Source organism: Pan paniscus, chromosome 3 (assembly GCF_029289425.2).
Source record: "Pan paniscus chromosome 3, NHGRI_mPanPan1-v2.0_pri, whole genome shotgun sequence".
NCBI lineage: Eukaryota > Metazoa > Chordata > Mammalia > Primates > Hominidae > Pan > Pan paniscus.
Window position 1 is genome coordinate 183380872 of NC_073252.2, and position 20236 is coordinate 183401107.

At 40.7% G+C, this 20236-nt stretch overlaps 1 protein-coding gene across 25 annotated transcripts in view; it reads right to left on the minus strand.

Annotated features, from left to right (window-relative positions):
* Window positions 1-20236, minus strand: part of SORBS2 (sorbin and SH3 domain containing 2) — a 373741-nt gene that overhangs the window by 57678 nt on the left and 295827 nt on the right. For 14 of the 25 annotated variants that reach the window (XM_055112071.2, XM_055112070.2, XM_055112073.2 and 11 more), the window contains 6 exons: window positions 19040-19178; window positions 14281-14453; window positions 9517-9583; window positions 8639-8683; window positions 6319-6508; window positions 3525-3639 (listed from right to left, as the gene is read on the minus strand). In XM_055112071.2, the coding sequence (XP_054968046.2) occupies window positions 3525-3639; window positions 6319-6508; window positions 8639-8683; window positions 9517-9583; window positions 14281-14453; window positions 19040-19178 (729 nt within the window). Of the gene's footprint in view, window positions 1-3524; window positions 3640-6318; window positions 6509-8638; window positions 8684-9516; window positions 9584-13471; window positions 14231-14280; window positions 14454-19039; window positions 19179-20236 lie in introns of those variants that run through there. The other 11 variants (XM_055112089.2, XM_055112083.2, XM_055112081.2 and 8 more) reach the window with 8 other exon arrangements.

Consider the following 20236-nt stretch of genomic DNA (forward strand, 5'->3'; position numbering starts at 1 on the left):
CAGTAGGGAGAGCCTCCAACCTAATGCAGAGGAGTCAGGCACATTCCCTGGGGGACGTGGGACTGTGCTGGGACCTGGAGGATGGGATGGAATTCTCCATGTGAAGGAAGAGGTGGTGGGGAGAGCTTTTCCTGGTGGGGAGGTGCAGCCTTTACAGAGGCCCAGCAAGGAGGGAATTGAAAGTTCTGTGCAGCTGGAACCTAGCGAGGCAGGGAGGGTGGGAGGAGAGATGAGGCTGGAGAGGTCAGCTGGAGCCCAATCACAGGTCTTCTATAAATTATGCTCAGGGTTTCAGATTTTGCTCGAAGGACAGTGAAGAGCCAGAGAAAATTTTGAGCTGGAGGTTTTATAAAGATTTTCTAAAGATTGCCTTCGCTGTGGTGTGGAGACTAGACTGGAGAGGTAGGGAAATGAATCAGGTGGCTGTCACTGTAGTCCAGGCACGGACAATTGTGGGCCAGAAGAGAGGAGCGGCAGTGGCACTTCTCCTGGCAGGCGACACTGAGTCCACTGCAGGAGAGGGGAAAACCCAAGATGACCCTTTGGAAAAGTGGGCAGATGGAGAGGCCACGTAGAGATTCAAAAGAGCAACACAGAATTGCCCAGGTGTTGTGTATATTTTTCAAAAATTGAAAATGAAAAGAGCAAAGGAATGTTTCCAAGCCATCTTGGAGTCAAAAGACATGAGAATGCATGAATAAGACCTTGATACCCCTCAGCACTGGCCATCGCTGCGACGCCACTCTCATTCAGCATGCCTGCTCTTCAACCTCTAGCCTGTATTTTCAACACATCAGAATCTTATGTAAACTATATCAGTACGCGGCCAGTCTCTACATCACCACGGCCCACTTGGCTCTTTTTGTTTTCTAATTTATAGAGGCAATTGAAACGAAGTCAGGACTAATTTTTTTAAAAAGATGATGAGCTGGCCCTACACTGGAAAGGCTGCCCAACATGTCCTATATGGCCAGCTCAAACCATTCTGCTTAAGGCTGGTCCTCTCCAAAATTGTTTAGGAAGGTTAACATTTTTGGTTCTTTCTATTTCTCCATAAGATAGCCATTCTCATTTCCTTCCAAGTTTCTAAGTTCCTTCTACTTATCTTCTCCTGTGGCTGCAGAGACCTAGCCACACTCGAATCTCTGTCACACTCATGGCTCCAGAGTTTCCTGTCTTACAACCAGTCACATCTACTGGTCCTGTGTGGTAACTACTTAGGGCCTAAGTTTCTGATAAAGTAAATCAAGTATACTTTATTATAAATTAGCCAATAAATAAATTAATTTATACTGCAAAATCATCAAATAAGTGAATCAAGTAACTACTACTTCAATGTGTTTCCTGCTCAGCCACACCTGGAGTGGCTGTACAGCAGCGACCAAGTGCACCAGGCATGAGTATGCCTCGGCTCAACTCCTAGTTCTGGCTCCCACCATGTGTCCCTGGGGCAAGGCGAGCTAATGTGTGTTTCAGTCTCTTCATCTGTAACATGGAAATGCCATGTGTCTGCTTAATAGGGCTGTTGGAAACTTTACATGAGATAAGGCATAAATTACTAATTACAGAGCCTGGCATACAGTGAGTGCTCAGTAAAGATTTACAATGATTGCTATTGCTATTATTATTGCTATTGTAAAACGAGGAGTCTTTAAAGTCTTTTTTAACCCAAAGACAAGAGTAATGTGAGAATTTCAATCACAATGATAGGGTCAATGTATAAACCCTAAAGGGAGCAAAGGGAGGGTTTTTTAGGTGTGCGTCTGTTTTAACCATATAAGAGGCTGTTTACTTTGCACAAACTCAGATCTAGTCTTGCATAGATATTAAATGATGGACTTGAAGTTCCTCAAGGTAGAGAGTGTGTCCTGTTCCCCGCTGTGCACCTCACGTAAAGCCTGGCATGTAGCTGGTGCTCAGTCAGTTTTACTGAATGACTAAATAATAGAAACATTGTGGTGGGAGAGCGTCTAAAACCAATCCTGTTTCCTGACACCACGGCTACCAAAGCATTCCAATACCATTACCATGTTCGTTATCCTAAGAGTCTCATAAATTACTAGAAAGATCATTAAAATTTTGTTATTTAATTTAAATCTGAGATGTATTATTTCACTGTTTTCAATTTTCTGCAATGATGACATTGTGTTTCACTCAATTGTCATTCTGGAAATTTCAGAGTAGCATGATACTCAATCATAGAAACTAGTAAATGGGTTACAAGTTTGCAATGGTGCCTGCAAATCAGTGATTTTTTTTTCCTTTCAGTTTTTCTTTTGTAGTCCTGTTACTCTAAAAGATATGAGTTATTTAAAGAAAGGGGAAGAAGGCTTAGACAAATATCATGTATGAATTATCTGATGATAAGGTTTTGAACATGCCTCTCCAGAACACAACCACAAACACAGGGTTTCAAAGACTCAATCAAGGACACTCATGTTGGGTGTGGCAAGGCTAGAGTTTCCAATTAAACCACAGGGCTGGCCTTGGATTATATATGAGTGTGATTTCTTGGAGACTCTTGAAGGAGCTCCACAAAGAAAACTCTCTTTTTCCTGTTCACTGACACCTAAAATTCTTTTAAAGCAAAAATGAGAGTAAATTGCAATTGATTGCAAATGTTTTCCTAGAAGTAGGTTTGGAAGGAGATGCAGAGGAACTGTGGAGTTTCAAAGAAAATCCTGAGGGCACTGATTTCTGAGGGGAAGCAAAGGACATGCAAGGGAGTATTGGGGAATCAAAACCAAAGAAGGCCAAGGGAAGACCTATGTGTGAACCTGCGCTTCGAGGAGGCAAGTGGTTCTTCTTAAGTGTATAGATATTTTTGTTTGCATATAATTAAATAATTGGAAAAAATCCTGCAAAGTGAAATATAATCTTGATCCATTAGAATGACAATCAATCAGGAAGCTTGAGGCTTGGTAACCTGAGGAGGGATTTAATAAGAAGCAATTAAAACAACTTGTTATGAAAAGGGCATTTGGAAAATTCTCCCTTCATCCAAAGAAATATTAAAAAGCCAATATGGAAAACAAGGGATAGAACTGCCTGGGTCCATGTATATTGGGGAGATTAATTAATGATTTTTCTCATTAGCAAGCTATGATAGCAATTAAGTATTGCATTTATGAACTTTTTTAAAAGTTAAACTCTGATTAATGATTAGGCACAGTTATAGTTACATGCAAATGAATCTTGCATATAAATATATATATGTGTGTGTGTATACACATGTGTATATATGTGTATGTATATACACCTGCATGTGTGTGTGTGTATATATATATAAATACACACACACACACACACACACATACACTTGTATTTGGTCAGTAAAGACAATATATTAGAACATGTATCTTTCAATTCTGAGATGAGATGTACAAATCATGATACAAAATAAACATGATTTCTAAGTGATTACCTTTGTGACAAAAATTGCTAATGGGTCTGAAATTCAGGTTTATTGGGGAGCCCTGGGAGCCCAGCGAGCTGGCATATTCTGTTTAATGACAAGTGCTTACTGGTCTTTCATGCTGAAGAATTGATGACTTGCCAGGTTCATATTCAAAAATACTCCTTGGCTCAGACCGAAATTTTCTTGTGTCCACTTTTCTGTCTGGAGGATCCCAGTCATGCCTAGAAATAAACAACAAATCACACATTAAAATAATCCTTTTTGCTTAAAGCAATTGTGTAAAACCAGTTATCTGTTTTCAACATTACTTTTAGCATAGTTTTAAAAAAATCTCTCAGGATAAAAAGTTAACCTGCGAAAAATGCCACATTCCCCCGCCACTGGCTCCAAAAGTCACATGAGGGGTTTGTAGACGCGCAGAGAGTGAGTCCCTGGGTTCCTAATGGCAGCTGTGTATGTTTGTGCTTAAAATAGGTGGCAGTATGCTCTGCTGAACTATGAGCATTTAACCCATCACTTTGTGACCTTTGTGATCCTTGATCCAAAGTGACAAGGAGTAATGCACACACCATGTTTGATCTTATTTCTTGAAGTGGGATCATCGCTTGGGAAGAGTACAGAAGTGTCATGTGGGTTGGCGTGCACCAGAGCAGGCAGTGTGGAACAGGAGGTTGTCTTTTGGTGTGAGCCTTGAAAAACCAGAGTCAAACATCTCACTCATGGGAACCAGCACTTTTCCCCCAAGGAATATCTTCCAAGAGGCTGTCAGAAGACTTACAAAGGAAAGCTTCAAAAAAGTGTTTCACAAAATTAAGCTTTTCTAGGCTGCTGAGCTAAAGAAGAAGGCTTCTTTTTTTTTTTTTTTTTCGAGACAGAGTCTTCCTCTGTTGCCCAGGCTGGAGTGCAGTGGTGTGATCATAGCTCGCTGCCATCTCACTCAAACTCCTGGGCTCAAGCCATCCTCTCTCCTCAGCCTCCCAGGGGCCATGATTTTTAGGAGGAAGGATTTTCTGACTGTAGATGGGGGTAATTCTGCTTCCATGGAATGGAATGAAATTCTTGCTCCATGGCCCGTTGGAAATAGAAACACTCTAAGAGACAGAATTAGGGGCAAGCCCTAGCTTTCTACTAAATTCATGAGTGATATGGAGCAAGACCCCTTAAACTTTCTCAGTCTTCATTTTTTTCCATTTGTGTAAAACACAGACAGCAGTAATGTGTTGTTCTTCCTTGCAGAGGAGTTTTGAGCATTACATGAGATAATACATATGAAAGCCATATGGAATTTTTTAGGAGGTTATCATATGTTTTAATGAGATATTTAATTTTAACAAAACATATCAGATGGGTAATACCTTTAAATCAAAACGTTAATTTTGGTTATTTTTTGATGACAAAGATAACAATTTGTGTCTAGAAAACTGTTTCTCAATTTTAAGGCCTCACATAATCATCCTGAGGAGATTGGTATTAAAATGAGACCCCTTTCACACACGATGTGTGTGTTTTGGTGGGATGCTGTGCCCTATATGATCATCAATTACTCTATTATAAAATTTTTATTTGTTTTTTTTTTAGTGAAGATGGGATTTCGCCATGTTGGCCAGGCCAGTCTCGAACCTCTGGCCTCAGGCAATCCACACACCATGGCTTCCCAAAATGCTGGGACTGGCTGGGTGCAGTGACTCATGCCTGTAATCCTAGCACTTTGGGAAGCCAAGGTAGGTGGATCACGAGGTCAGGAGTTAAGACCATCCTGGCCAAGGTGGTGAAACACCATACAAAAATTAGCCGGGCGTGGTGGCTGGTGCCTGTAATCCCAGCTACTTGGTAATTGCTTGAACCCGGGAGTCGGAGGTTGCAGTGAGACAAGATCACACCATTGCACTCCAGCCTGGGTAACAGAGTGAGACTCCATTTAAAAAAAAAAAAAAAGTGCTGGGACTACAGGCATGAGCCACCACGCCTGGCCTGATCATCAATTACTCTTAATGGTACAACAGGGTGTTGAATACAATTTTTCTGGAATGGGTATGATAACACTTAACCAGTATTAATAAGAAATAATTGTTATATTCTTATTTATTAATTGCTAGGATAGCATAGGCCTTGGGTTTAATCAGAGCTGAGCTTGGACCCTGGCTTGGACATAACGAGCTGCATGAGCTGAGTAAGTTCCTACCATTTTCTAAACTGCAGTTTCTTCCTCTTTAAAATAGAAAGTATCTCACTGGGTTGTTCTCGGAATCAAATGATATGACACAGAAAAAGCACTTAGCCTAGTGCTTGGCTTGTAATGAGCGCTCAATGAAGGTTACCTATAAGTAGAAGTATTAGTCATAATCCCAGTAAAAATAACACAATAAAAAAGTGTTTATAAATTTTTATTTTCATGCAGATAGTTTGTATAAAAATATTTCAGTGGAGAAAGGAAAACTCGTATTAGCTTGAAAAACTGGTAGAAACAAGTCACAGACACTTATTAACTAATGCCTCATTATGATTTTTGAATAACTTTCCTTGCTTTCAAAAATGTCTCTTATTAATAGACCTGGGGAAACAGAAAATGAACTGCATAGCCTGTAGCCTGGTACACCAAAGGAAGTACATGTCCATTATTTCTATTTACTTGTCTCTTATATGTATGTATTGATCAAAAAGCAGAAAATGTGTCCATATTACTTCAAGTCTAATTTAGGGCACTCCAGTATCATGAAACAAGACAGGGAAAACATTTGCTACAATCTCAGCAGAGGAGGTCAATATGGTATATGTATAGACTAGCAAGATTATACATCCGCTCTCTCTGTGACAGGTGCACTGATTCTTCTACTGAATGCCATGCAGCCTTATTTTTATCCTAAGCGAAATACAGGCCACCCTGGGGGGAAATGCCTTACTTTTCTGTTGAAGACCGATCTCTTGGTCGAAGCGGCGGGACTGGAGGTGGAACATGTGGGGGAGGCACTGGGGAGGACACATCCTTAAAGGCATTGGGGCTGTTGTCAGAGTGGCTTTTGGAAAGAGGTCTGTAGGTTTGGGTCTTTGCAGCAGGGTGTGACTGAGCACTGTAGGGTGGGTTGTACAGACCTATCATGACAAAAAACAAAAGCAGACAAAAAACAGAAGCAAATAACCTCTTAAAAATGAATTAAATTATTTGTCCCCCTCAAAATAGCCAATGATTGCATAGAAATTATTATCAATAAGCATATTCATAATGCATACATTAGAAGGTAGTTTCCTATTAATTTATTAATATTAATGTACTAATTTCCATTAATTTATTAATTACAAATTTATTCTGTACCTAAGCCCTGATTACAGTAAATCTTTGTCAATTATTTCAGAACTAGTAATAATTCAGACTGGTACTAGGAATAAACTTATAAGCACTCAGCAAATTTTCTCTTCAATTGTATACACTAAGAAAATAGTTCAGTTTTCAGAGCAAGATTAAAAACGGAACTGTTTCCAAATATCTTCTAATACTTTAAAAACCCTGATTTACATATGAAAATTGACATGCTAATTGTAGTCAAACAAAATATTGCACACAGTTGTGTTTATAAAGTGCTGTGCAAGGTACAAGGAAACATGAGTCCTCAATATGCTTAGAGTGCACCTGGGATAATCAGACACAAATAGAATTATGATGGAAAATAATTGGTAAAAGATAATAAAGACCAAATGAAGAAAACACATAGTAAGAATTAAAGGATGTTAGTAGGTGGTAGATTGCTCAGAGAAGGTATTATGGAACCCACGAGTCCAGAGTCAGCCCTGAATGAGTTTCAGTGAGCAGGGCAAGAGGGGAGCAGGGATGGTATAGAAAAAAAGGCAGAAAAGTGCAAGGTGTGAAGCCATGGCTTGCACGGTTAGTAGAGAGCAAAGAGACTAGCTGCAGTTGACTCGTCCACTGATCAAATGATCAGCTTGTAGGGCTGTACAAAGTAATATGTCACTGCTGTTCCATTCACTAATCACTAATGTGACACAAACCTCAATATTAAAACAGTTATAAAAATTCTAAATTTTCCTGCACCCAATCATTGGAGCTAATTCTATTTGTACCCGTTCGCTTCTCCTGAAAGTCCATGCACATTTCCACAGCAAATGAAAAGAGACAACATCTACACTTACAGTTTTGCTTGGATTCAACAGTTGGACTTCAACTTTTGAGCTAAATAAAGGAGGTGAGTTTGGTGGGCGTGGGAGCAGGGATGAAATTAAGGGAAACATCTTTGTGGGCCTCAAGCTATCAGTGGGGCGAGCCAAGACTTAAACCCAGAGGGCTTGCTGAGTTTGTTCTACTGATTTTCCCTCTATCAATTTGTCTTTGGAGATAGGAGCACAATCCCAAATAGTTAAAGGGCTTGAATGTGGTCTCCAGGGGTGCAGAACAGGAGGATCATGCGACCCCAGGCTGCCCAGAGGACCCCAAGTGAGGTTGCAGCTGCTGAAGGGGAGGGGAGCAGTGCCAGCCTCCGAGCCTGGTCTAAAGAAAGAAGAAAAAAAATAGTTGTGCACCTGTCCTGAGCCTGTGACTGGGCAGGGAGAGGAGCCCTGGGCAGAATCCTGAGGCAACACTCAGGAGAAAGTGATGAAGGGAAAAACATGTGTCAGGGGTCCCTCCTTCCAGCCTGCAGACCCCTGCACGAGATACCAAGGCTCGCCAATCCAAGTGGCAGTGCCTGGAACTGAAGCCATTCTATTGTGACCACTGGCAATTCTGAGTCAGAAAAGTGGCCCCGCCAAGGGGGATTTTTAAACTCTTTCAATGAATGGTTGCATTTTGGAGCAAAAGGCAGGGACAAGGTCACAGAATACTTTGTTTGACTTGTTTTTGGTGAAGTGTATCTGAAAGATCTTACACAATTGTAATCATTCTCTCTGCTGATAAAAGATCTTTATCTTATTTTGTACCCTGGGTTACAGTGTGTCCTTTCAGCCTATCCTTCACACTTTGGTTAAACATTCCTGAAGCTGAGAATAAACCAATAGTGGGAATGAATGAGATAAACCAGTATTAGTTCTCATTTCCATGAGAAAAGTCAATCCTTTTGTTACGCATGCTCTGAGAAAAGAAAAGAAATCCTCCTCCTAATATATGAACTGAAAACACGTGCTCAAACAGAAGGGGAAAAAAGGTGACCGTGTCGTTCTTCCAAACATTGCTGAGCATAAAATAGTCATTGCGAGCAAGGAAACCCATCCTACCTGCATTGTATATATAAGGAGTATTATACATGTCTGTGTCATCATCTAGAAAATGAAACATAAATATTATGGTAATATAGATTGTCACCAAAGGACAACGAGACAGCAGAACTTCAGACAAACAACAGAAATTTGTTAGAAAAGCAATGTATTTTTCCTAGTTCATAATGCCATTTTCTTTCTTTCTTTCTTTTTTTTTAAGAGACAGGGTTTTACCCTGTCATCCATTCTGGAGTGCAGTGGTGATCATTGCTTACTGCAGTCTCCAAACCTCCAACCCCTGGGCTCAAATCATTCTCCCACATTAGCCTTCTGAGTAGCTGGGATTACAGGTGTGTGCCACCACAGGCCTCTGCAAACTGCCCTTTTTTGTCTGTAACATATTTGTCTTGCTGCCCTCTTCATAGCATGCAAAGTCAGGCCCTTGTCCTCGCTTCCCCAGAACCCTCTCTGCTCTGGATCGCAAATTTCCTTTACTAAGTGCTTTAGTGGTCTCCTGTCTACAGAGCAGGCTCAGGCAGACCCGCGCAGGCTCACTCTCCTGATGAGAGCAGACAGGGGTGGACAGAGGAACAATGTGTTTTTCACCCAGGCAACACACCAATTTAGACTGTGGACAGGGGAGGATGGAGGGCTGAGGCCAGAGTGCCTGGTTGTCCTCCATGGGGAGGCTTCTTGGCAGCTCAGGTGGGAGGCAGAGGCACAGGGATCTGTCACCGGAGGGGTGACAGAAGGAGAACAGGAGACATGCTGAAAACAAAGGGGACACGGAGTTTGCTGGGGTCTTGACATTGTGTGTGAATCAAACCGATGCAAAAGACGAATGTACTCCCTTCAACCCACAAGGACCTCATCAGAAAGCAGAGCAGCAGACATACCCGGCTTGTGCACCATGTGAATTTGCTTAAACATCGTCTTGTACCAGTCCTTGGGCCGGTCGACTGTCTGTAATGAAGAGAGCATCCAGTGGTTACAAACTGGCTTCCAATCAACATCGCTTCTCAGTGTTTTCATTTCTCTATTTTATGTTCTTAATAACAGAGTCCCATTCTGTGATAAAATGTTCTGACTCTTTGCTATGGCTTCATGACAATTTCAGCAATTTACTTAGTTATGTGTGCAGTTTGTAAACATATGGCCTTGTGTTTGAATTTAGGCTGAGTTGGAACATTAGATGCTATGGTTTTATTTTTTCAAGTTATAGCTGTACCCAGCACTAGAGAGTTGATATTTGCACAAATATATAAAGTTCACTTAATGTAAGTTATTGTTGTACTAATTTGTTTAACTCCTTTTGGTAGATAATGATCATTATCCTTAGATGCTTTTTATTGAATGTTCTGTAAGACAGTGTTTTCAGAATTAACTGGGGAATATTTTTGACTCAAATTGTATTCTGATCAGCGTGGCTCTAGAGAAATAAATTTGCTATTTACTAGTCTAAGCTACTAAAATACTGAATGTAGTAGGCATCCCAGAGTCCTACAGAAAATTTAAGAATGTAGATATTGCTTCAAAAATGCTAATATGATAACAGAGTGTATACAACATTTGCTCGGCTAAAATTGTAGGTTCCTTGAGAGTAGAAGTCCTTACGGATCCAGGCGTCGGACATGAGGGGAGCAGTAGGCTGTAGTGGAAAGATGAAATTAATGTAGAGTCTTGAACTAAGATTCAAATCTTGGTTCCTTAAATTGCTGCTTAATACACCCTAGCAATACGAATTTGGGCAAGTCATGTCACCTTCTTGAGCCTCAGTTTTCTCCTCTCTAAAATGACATAATTATATCTAAGTCATAGGATTGTTATGGAAATCGAATGAGACAATGTATACACAAGACCTAGAACAATGACTAGAATATAATAACTACTCAATAAATAATAACACTAGGGAACTGCAAATATTTGTAGAATGAAATAATGAATGAACGTAGCCTATTGGATAGAGCTCTGCCTTTCTGGATACCTGTAAAAGTAGACACATGCTTTTATAATCATACTCACAGATTTTGCTTGGCAAGATCTTACCCCAACTCTCTGAGAGCTACCTGGGCAACAGGCTTGATGATTCTGCTTATAGTAACTAAACACACCAGACGTTCCAAGACAGATCTCGATTTAAAAACTTCTGTTAGGACTGATACAAAAGCATTCTTATACTTAATAGACTGAGCTTTGGGTTAGATTTTATTGCCTGATCTTTTTTTCCCCCAGAAATGTGGTCACTGCATTTTTCATCTGGACATTCAGGGTTTTGTGCTATATCTAAATTTATTTTGACCTCTGAGAATATATTATTCTGAAAAATCACCCCGAATACAGGTTAACATGAAGGGCCACTTGACTTCGTTGTGAGTCAGCTCTTCATTCTCGACTCTTTCTCCATGGAAGAGTTGAGGTTATTGATCGAATATTCAGTCAAAGGATGGGACATGGTGGAAGGGATTGCAGTGGTGAAGCAAGGGTCTATTATTTGCTGGTTCAAAGTTGCTAAACATGTATCTTTCAAGAAAGTTTATTTTTATAAAGGACTGATTTCTCTTTCATTAAACCTCATTTCTTTTACTGTACTAAAGCAACAGAAAATACAACATAATGTTGTGCAAAAATGTTTTCCTGGACGTGCTGATGGCAACAAGGAAGGCTACTAAGTAAGTCCTATCACTGTATATGGCAATACATGTTGACAGACAGGTTTTTTTTTCTTCACTTGCTGGAGGGCCTATATCAGGTAGGATCTCACAGTGATGCCATCTGCTAGCTTTATATGGTGAGCACAAAGATGCCAGAAAATGCCCTGCTGGCAAAGGGAAATATGAAGCTGGAAAAATAAAATACTAAAACTCTATGTCCCTTTCTAAAAGAAGTACTCTAAGCATTTAAAGTTCCTTTTGTAAATGCCATCATGGAGATCGCTATGCCTAAGGCTGAGAAAAAGAAAATAGTCTACTCAAATTTCAGGAAGTTTACTTTTGTATGTAAAATCATTTTGCATGAAAAATAGCTACTAGCAATTCACTATGCCGTTTTTTCTACAACCTTGACTAAATAGACCTGAATTTTTACATTCCTACAGTTTTCAAAACATCAGAACTCTACACTGATTTAACACGCAGAGATTTCAAAAAAGAAAAAAAAGGACATATTTTCTACATAGCAGTATACAGTGACTCTGCTCTATTTTTTTCTCCTTTTCAGTTTTGAAAATACTCAAACAAGTGTTATATTGGAAGTAGAAGAAAAGAATCTTGTATTTCACTTAACTAGCTGGTCTTAATGACACAATCTCATGGGAGCTGAGCCCTGGCGATTTTTGTTGTTTTGAAGAACAGCACTGAAAGGTTCACATAGATGTCCCAGGTCACATGAGAGAGGGCAATCTGGAGAGCTGATTCCCTGCATTAAAATAGCTCAAAAGTACTGTTTGTTGACTCTTGGCTTTCTAGAGTTTCTGGATGACTTTACAAAATTCTGTTTCCTCGGCATAGGCTAAAACGATACTGCAGCATGGTACATTGTGACAGTACCGCCTTTGGCAAATACACTGAATCTGATCATCATTACTTTCTACACACGAGAAAGAAAAACAACCTTGGAGAGTCTTGGCCTGCTGTGGCTCAGAGACAGCCTGACTTGACATTTATAACCACAGCTATACATGGGGATGTACTCTGGAGGGCTGTGTATAGTCAGTGTAAGAGGAGAGTCCTCATAGACCTGGACCTTCTTTGTCAAGTTTTAAAGGTCCAAGTAAGACAACAATTGTGCATAAAAATTACAGTTCCTTATAAGGAACTTCTGCATTGGTTATATTATGTTTTCTATTTTATAGAAGGGAAACTGGCATTAAATGTTTAGCGTGTTTGCTTATGCATACCCAAACGTGCTTTTGATTTGGCAGTTGATAAACATTTTAAAAATTTTAAGATGATTTAATTTTCATCAACCATCTCTAGCATCTCAGTTTTTCCTTTTGAAACTAACCAGGCAAAGTCTGGTTAGTTAAGGAAATTATGTCTTATAAAGGATGAAAACATGGACCAGGCTTGCATGTCCATTATATATCATTTATTGACCTAAAAACATACTCAGATATCTTTGATAAAATCCTCTCAGACAGAATCTATAACTACATAGAATCAGGGCTTTCTTAATTTTGTCTATACTATGCCTCAAGTGCCAGTTACACAAAACCAATGACACCATTTCTGTCTGACTGTCTATCCCTATATAATTAGAAGAAAGTTTCAAATTTAACCATTTTGAGTCAGAAATCTTAGAAGGGAAATGAACAAGAAAACTTCATCACCAGAAACATGTAATCATCATAAAATGAAGAATATTGGTCATAATCCCTGAACTTTTCTTTGGCACATAAATATGGCAATCGTCAGTTTCAAGACAGATTGTTAGAATGTCATATCACATTCAACATTTCCTCAATCTAAAGAGTCTAAAACCCCAGTAACTGCTGTACAGATTTACTTTTTGGCTTCCAATTGTAATATAGATGCTGAGAATAATCCATTTTAAACTCTTCTGTCTGTATATAAAACACATAATCCCCATATAAGAATGTAAAGTCAAGGAGAGAAGAAAATCCCCACACTTTATCGTTAGTTCTTTTTGACTGTTTCCAATCTTACCGCGGCTTTTTTTTTTTTTTTTTTTTTTCCTGCTCTCTTTCCCATTCTTTGCCTCTATCCCTTATTGTCGTGGCTGCCCAGGTCTGCATTCCAGGGGAGCAGCTCTTGGCCACACCCCAGCTTTACATGGGTCTTGCTGCAAAGCATATGCAGCTGCGGTCCCTCCCCGCATGGCCCCCAGCTTCACCTGTAAAGGTGTTGTTGCTTTCATCCTGTCCCCGGCTTCCTTCTCCCGGCTGGCACAAGCCTTCTCTTCCAGTGGACTTGGTCAGCCAGCTGCTGCCTGCCCAGGCTCTCAGAAGCTGCCTCTGCTACTGCTGCGTTTTGCCGGAAGGGGCTGCCCACATACACTGAGCAATGCTTTGGCAGAGTTTTAAAACTTAAAAAAAAATCCAAACACTTTCACTTATCATCCCAGGAGAGCTCTCAGCAGGCACGGCTGAAGAGGGACATTAAAATGTGTATTTTTCTTCAGACAGCTTTTCCTTTCCATGACATTAACTCTCTTCACTCCAATCATCTCACCTCCCAACTCCCAAATCACAGCTTCCAATCTCCCGGTGTTAACACACATCTATTTCAAAAAACGAACACATCACTGCTTTATTTGCAATGCGTGTGGGAATTCAATGCAGCCAAAGAATTTCCATTGTCTTGTTCCTTCTCTTTTCTCTCTATTGCCCTAAGCCTCCTTGGTAAAAGGTAAAAGAAAAACAAACAAACAAACAAACTAAACCACACAACATAGTTTTACCATTTAACAAAATCGCAACGTTCATGATGTTTCATTCAAATGGAAAAACAGATTGTGTAATTCTCTCCCATCAACAGCTTTCTTTCTCTGCCACACACAGCATAACATTCATGAGAACTCGGATGGCATGGAGGGCAATCCTCCTTATATAAGACCCTAGGAATGCACAAAGCCGTGGACAATCCGTCCTTTGTGGAGTCTGTGCACAGCCCCAGACAGACGCACACGCTGGCATTTCCTACCGTTCTAATTGCTGTGGGGATTCCGGATTCATCCACGGGCCCGATCCCTGGGTAATGCGGGGCTTTGATGACTGTCACTCTCTTCTCTTCCTCTGAGGATCGGTACAGGGGGATAGAGCTGCTGCTGGTGCCATCCAGAGACTGCGCATGCTGGGGATATGTGTCTGTGGAATCTGCACAGAAAATTTGGTAACATGGAATGTATTCGTTGCACAGGGAATCATAAATTCATGTGTCTTGTTGTATATTTATGCCAACTGTAACACAGAGACCATATTGCCATCACTGTCCCTTTTAACTCACTTACTTTCCATCTGAGCTGGTGGAGACTGTGTAGGTGTGCGGGGAACAGACCTATACCAACAAGGGTCTCACCGTTTTATGAAGAAGGCTGAGGGAAGAATGGCATTTGTTAAATGACTGTGTGGAGGCCTCTGAGTTAGGAAGTGCTCTAAATGCATTATCTCTTCTTATCCTTCCAGTAATCTTTGAGGGAGGGCAGGATGGGGGAGCAAGAACCAGTTTTATAGATAAGGGGCAGGAGCTGAGACAAGTTCAGTAATTTCCCTCAGGTCATCATTTACATCAATATTATTCTTGTGATACTGCTACTACTATTATTTATAAGTTTTGAAATGTATTTCCAGACAAAGACATGACTGTTGAGTCAGTAACAGTGATTTCATAAAAATGAAGCAAAACCAAAAATCACTTAAAAAAATCTTCACATCCAAGCCTTTGGACATGAAAGCTTCTGAATAAATAAATGCTGTAAAATTATTAGTACGATTTCCTATGTGCATTTTTACCTTAAAATATCAAAAACTATGACTTTTTACTCTTTGATGACAAAAACTGCCCTAAGGATATAATGTAGATGAGGCTTATCAAGTTCTTCATGTTTTTTAGTAACTTCTAGAATACTTTCAGAAGCAACAGAGTACAGACATGCAGTATATATTCCATTTACTCCTAGTATACAGGAATTTTAAAAAATCATCATTATTACCATTCCTCTGGTATGATTAATAATATGCCTTTCTATTTTTCTGCAATTAATTTGAAAATGTTGGTGACAAAGAATGACACTTTGTATATACTCTTTATGTCATGGTTTGTCAGGACTGCCACTCAGAAAGTCCTTTAAGGTGGAAATGAAAAAAATTCTCATGTTTCAGGGTGGGACTCATTGATATCATTATGTGTATATGATATATATCATGTATAAATGTATTTTTCATGAAAAATTTGTATAAAATAAGTAAGCTTTTTTTTTTGAGATGGAGTCTCACTCTGTCGCCCAGCTGGAGTGCAGTGGTGTGGTCTCAACCTCAGCCTCCTGGGTTCAAGTGATTCTCCTGCCTCAGCCTCCAGAGTAGCTGGGACTGCAGGTGCGTGACACCATGCCTGGGTAATTTTTTGTATTTTTAGTAGAGACGGGGTTTCACCATGTTAGCTAGGATGGTCTTGATCTCCTGACCTCATGATCCGCCCGCCTTGGCCTCCCAAAGTGCTAGGATTACAGGCGTGAGCCACCGTGGCCGGCCATAAGTAAGCTTTTAAGAAATTTTAACTCATCAATATAAGGGTAATTAAAATTCAGATCTCTCTGAGGTAAAATCCATTGTAACATTTGTAACTGCTATTACTATGATTATGACTATTTTCAATTTAGTTTGCATCAGAAAGTCATTTTTAATACATTTTTTGATGAAGAATGGATAAGGCTAGTTATAAAACTGCTTTATGTGCAGTTTATGTGCTGGATGGTGACATAAAATGTCCTTGAATAAACGAACAGCATCATAGCCTTTCAACACCGAATCAGTGCTGGGGAAGGAGGTGTGCTGGCTGCTGTCAAAGAAGACATGGTGGTTGAAGTCCCGGGTTGTAGTTTCTTTCCCCCTGCTACTGGCCCCTTGAATGTGAAAATAACATTCAAGCTAGTCCTTATTTTTATTTCTTTATTTTTTTTGAGATGGAGTCTTGCTCAGTCACCCAGGCTGGAGTGCAGGGGCGCGATCTCGGCTCACTGCAAGCTCCGCCTCCTGGGTTCACGCCATTCTCCTGCCTCAGCCTCCCGAGTAGCTGGGACTACAGGCGCCCGCCACCACGCCCGGCTAATTTTTTTTTTGTATTTTTAGTAGAGACGGGGTTTCACCATGTTGGCCAGACTGGCCTCGATCTCCTGACCTTGTGATCCACCCACCTCAGCCTCCCAAAGTGCTGGGATTACAGGCGTGAGCCACCGCGCCCGGCTAAGCTAGTCCTTATTAAGACATGGTGAGATATTTGACACTAATTGACTTTCTATTTAATTCCAAAAAGGACTTGAGTGGGCCTCCATGATACTAGTATTTTTTTTTTTTTTTAATTATACTTTAAGTTTTAGGGTACATGTGCACATTGTGCAGGTTAGTTACATATGTATACATGTGCCATGCTGAATGCTAGATGACGAGATACTAGTATTTTTATTAGCGACAAATGTTTTTTGAACACCAGCATGTGCAGAGTCCTACTCTAAGCAAGGAGAATCAACTCTGCCTTCACATCTGATCCGTTACATTCTATGAACCCATACCTTATGCAATATAAGTGAACCCTTTATTATGCTCATATATGGTCCACTAGCTGTCATCTTAGCAATCTTTTGTCTTAAACTAAATGTAAAATTCATCTAGGGTAAGGTAGATGTACATATTCCTCCGAAACTTTATCACAGCACTGGCCAGCTGGAATTTGTTCAGTGTTTACATTGGGAATTTCTTCCCATGCAGAATATTTTATATGTAAAATCTACTTATCAATATATTCTAAAATCAAAGCCTATCTACATTCAAGTATTTATATTTTTTTTTGTTGGGTGGGGATAGGGATAAAACTGCATTCACTAAGACAGGCAATGAGACAGAGTCAGGCTTTGTTAATAATTATTTGGGAAAAAGCTGTGGCTAGAATAATTTGTCGAGTTTTACTTTATATGTGTGTAAATGCATAGTTCCATTTTAAACAATCTAGATATAAGGGACTTCCATTATAACACCACACTATGGGCTGATTGTTAAAGGGCAAAATTTCGGCATAAGCCAGTTGTACTTTCTTAACTCTAAAAGGACATCATTGTAGGATTCACAGATGATCCTCAGGCATAGCATCAGCGAAGGCACAGATATATTTAGACTTTAATAAGTCCCACGGCTACCTTTAAAGTTTTATAGTTATAGAGCTTTGGTCGACCTCAGAAGCTGAGTTCCACCATGCACATGCTGGATGGTGACATAAAACATCCCTGAATAAACGAACAGCATCATAGCCTCTCAATACTGAATCAGTGCTGGGGAAGGAGGCATTGTCTGTGTCAAAGAAGACACGGTGGTTCAAGTCCCGGGTTTTAGTTTCTTTCCCCCTGTTGCTGGCCCCTGTGGCCAGAGGACCGGGCCTCTCCTTTTCTGGGAGGTGCAGGATATTGCCGCTGTCCTGAGAATTCCCCTCTGCTCCCTGCTGTCCTAGAAGCTTCCTAGTGAGTCGACATCATGGAAACTTGTTCAGCCTGAATTCCTATGATAGTTCAATTTCGTATTTTTTTTGATATTTTAGGTTTTTAAGTTACATTTTTACAAACTAAGAAATATTTATGGGCTGGGCACAGTGGCTCATGCCTGTAATCCCAGCACTTTGGGAGGTCGAGGCAGGTGGATCACCTGAGGTCAGGAGTTCGAGACCAACCTGGCCAACATGGTGAAACCCCCTGTCTGTACTAAAAATACAAAATTAGCTGGGTGTGGTGGCGGGCACCTGTAATCCCAGCTACTCAGGAGGCTGAGGCAGGAGCATCACTTGAACCCAGGAGGCAGAGGTTGCAGTGAGCCGAGATCGCCCCATTGCACTCCAGCCTGGGCGACAGAGTGAGACTCCATCTCGAAAAAAAAAAAAAAGTATTTATCACATTATTTTCTGAACTACCCGAATATACTTGACCATGTAAGAGCATTTCTATCACTGTACAGCAAAGCTTCTTTCGCAGGAGGCCACAAAAAGTCCATGAGCCCCAGGAAATTATCTGCTTACAATTTTTTATGAACGTCCGTATGTCCATTTGTTTTCTGGAGGAGAGCTCTATCTTTCACCGAATTCCTAGTCCTCAGAGGGTTGAGAACGATTGCTCTATACAATGACAGAACCTTCATTTAAGGGAACACTTAAGTTTCTCTTGTGTGGCTTCCTGCTACCATATCCCTGACTGCAGGTCTTCCAGCCTTGGTTTGAATGGTGGTTTTCTCCTTGTGTGAGCCAGTAGATGACTGCGTCCCTGCTTTGTGGGACAGCCTGTCCTCCTGTTACACTGTTTTAACTGTCAAACGATTCTCCCTTATATAGACCCCAGGAAATAGTCCATGGTGGAAGCTCTTCCAAATCGGAACAAGCTGCCCTAGTGGAAAACCTGCATTCATGTCCTCCAGTGGCACAAACCCCCTTGCCCTAAGTAGCCATCTTCTTTTTCTTTCTACTCCACCACCTCAAACATCTAAGTGCCCACACCAGGCTCAGACACAGGTGGAGACATGGTCTTGGAATAGCATGGTGCCCATTTCCTCCCATGTTGGATCCTCTGCCCCAGTTTCTCCCTGGGGATAGGGTCATGAAATAGCGGAGTGCTGAGCGCTCCCGCCTCACCTTGATGCCGCATATCTTTCTCCTGTGGTTGTACTTGCCGCATTGAGGTTGCCATGGAAATCGCGGTGAGTAAATTACTTACCGAGGGATGTGCCGTGCTGCATGACAATGCTGGAGTTGAGTGAGGCTGGGAGAGAATATGCCGAGGGGGAAAACGGCCTCTGATAGTAACTCATGGGACTCACGGCACCTCCTGAGTTTCCATTCACTGTTATCTGGCTCTGAGAAAAGTGCAAAGGCATCGAGTTAAATTAGCACATAGTTCCCTGTAAACATCATTCCATTAGGTGATAATAAAAGACTTCCAATCACACGACGGTAATCAGCTGCCAAGCTCTTATTTATTTTGAAAACTGATGTCAGAGGGCATGCTACATTCTTTGCCTTCTCTCTATTCCCTTATTTCTGAAAATCACTCTCTTGTGTATCTGAGGGCCCAGGGAGTGGTTAGGAAGAATGAAAGTGGCTGACTAGCGGGCATGCCACTCTGCCAACAGAGGTGCCAAATGGTATCAGTAGGAGTCAGTACCAAGTAAATGTGGAGGACGACTTTGCTCTGACAGTCGTAACGTCAGCAGTCAGAACACGGTCGTGCTGTTCCGCATGCAGCATTGACGTGGATGTCCTTTGACATGAGGCAAGGGATTGGTTCTCAGACTTAGTCAGGGATATCTTCTAGTGAATGAATGTTTCCAGAGCTGGTGAATAACATAAGGAACCTAGTTGTTTGGATGTATATATCATGAAGCAACCTATTCTAGAAGGATCACATACCTGGTAAAGGATCAGAGAGACATGTTCAACCACTGGCTTCTCCCTACTTCAGCCTCATTGAGCACTTCATGAATCTCTGTTTGATTTCTTAATTATTCATTGTTTTGATTGTTCCGTATCTGACTATTTTATATCCCCAATGGTATCTCAAGCTTCTTGTTGAAGATGGTCATATATATGCTTCTTTAATATTTTGTATAACATGCAGCCTAGTGCTGATGACAGAGTAGATGTTCAATAGGTATCTATTCTGATGGAACTGAATTGGCTTAGTTCACAGATATCGAGCTCAGGACTATTAAGCATGCCTGTCTACCCACGGCACAGTACTGATCATTACAGGGCGCACACAATGCATGCAAATAAGATCAAACATTAGTAAGAACGTTTAGTTAAAATTATAGCTAAATACACACAACACACATAGGCACACAGATAAAGAAGCATAATTTGTGAAACTTTTCTACTTATTTTAAAACAAAACAAACTTCTATTCCACAGGCTT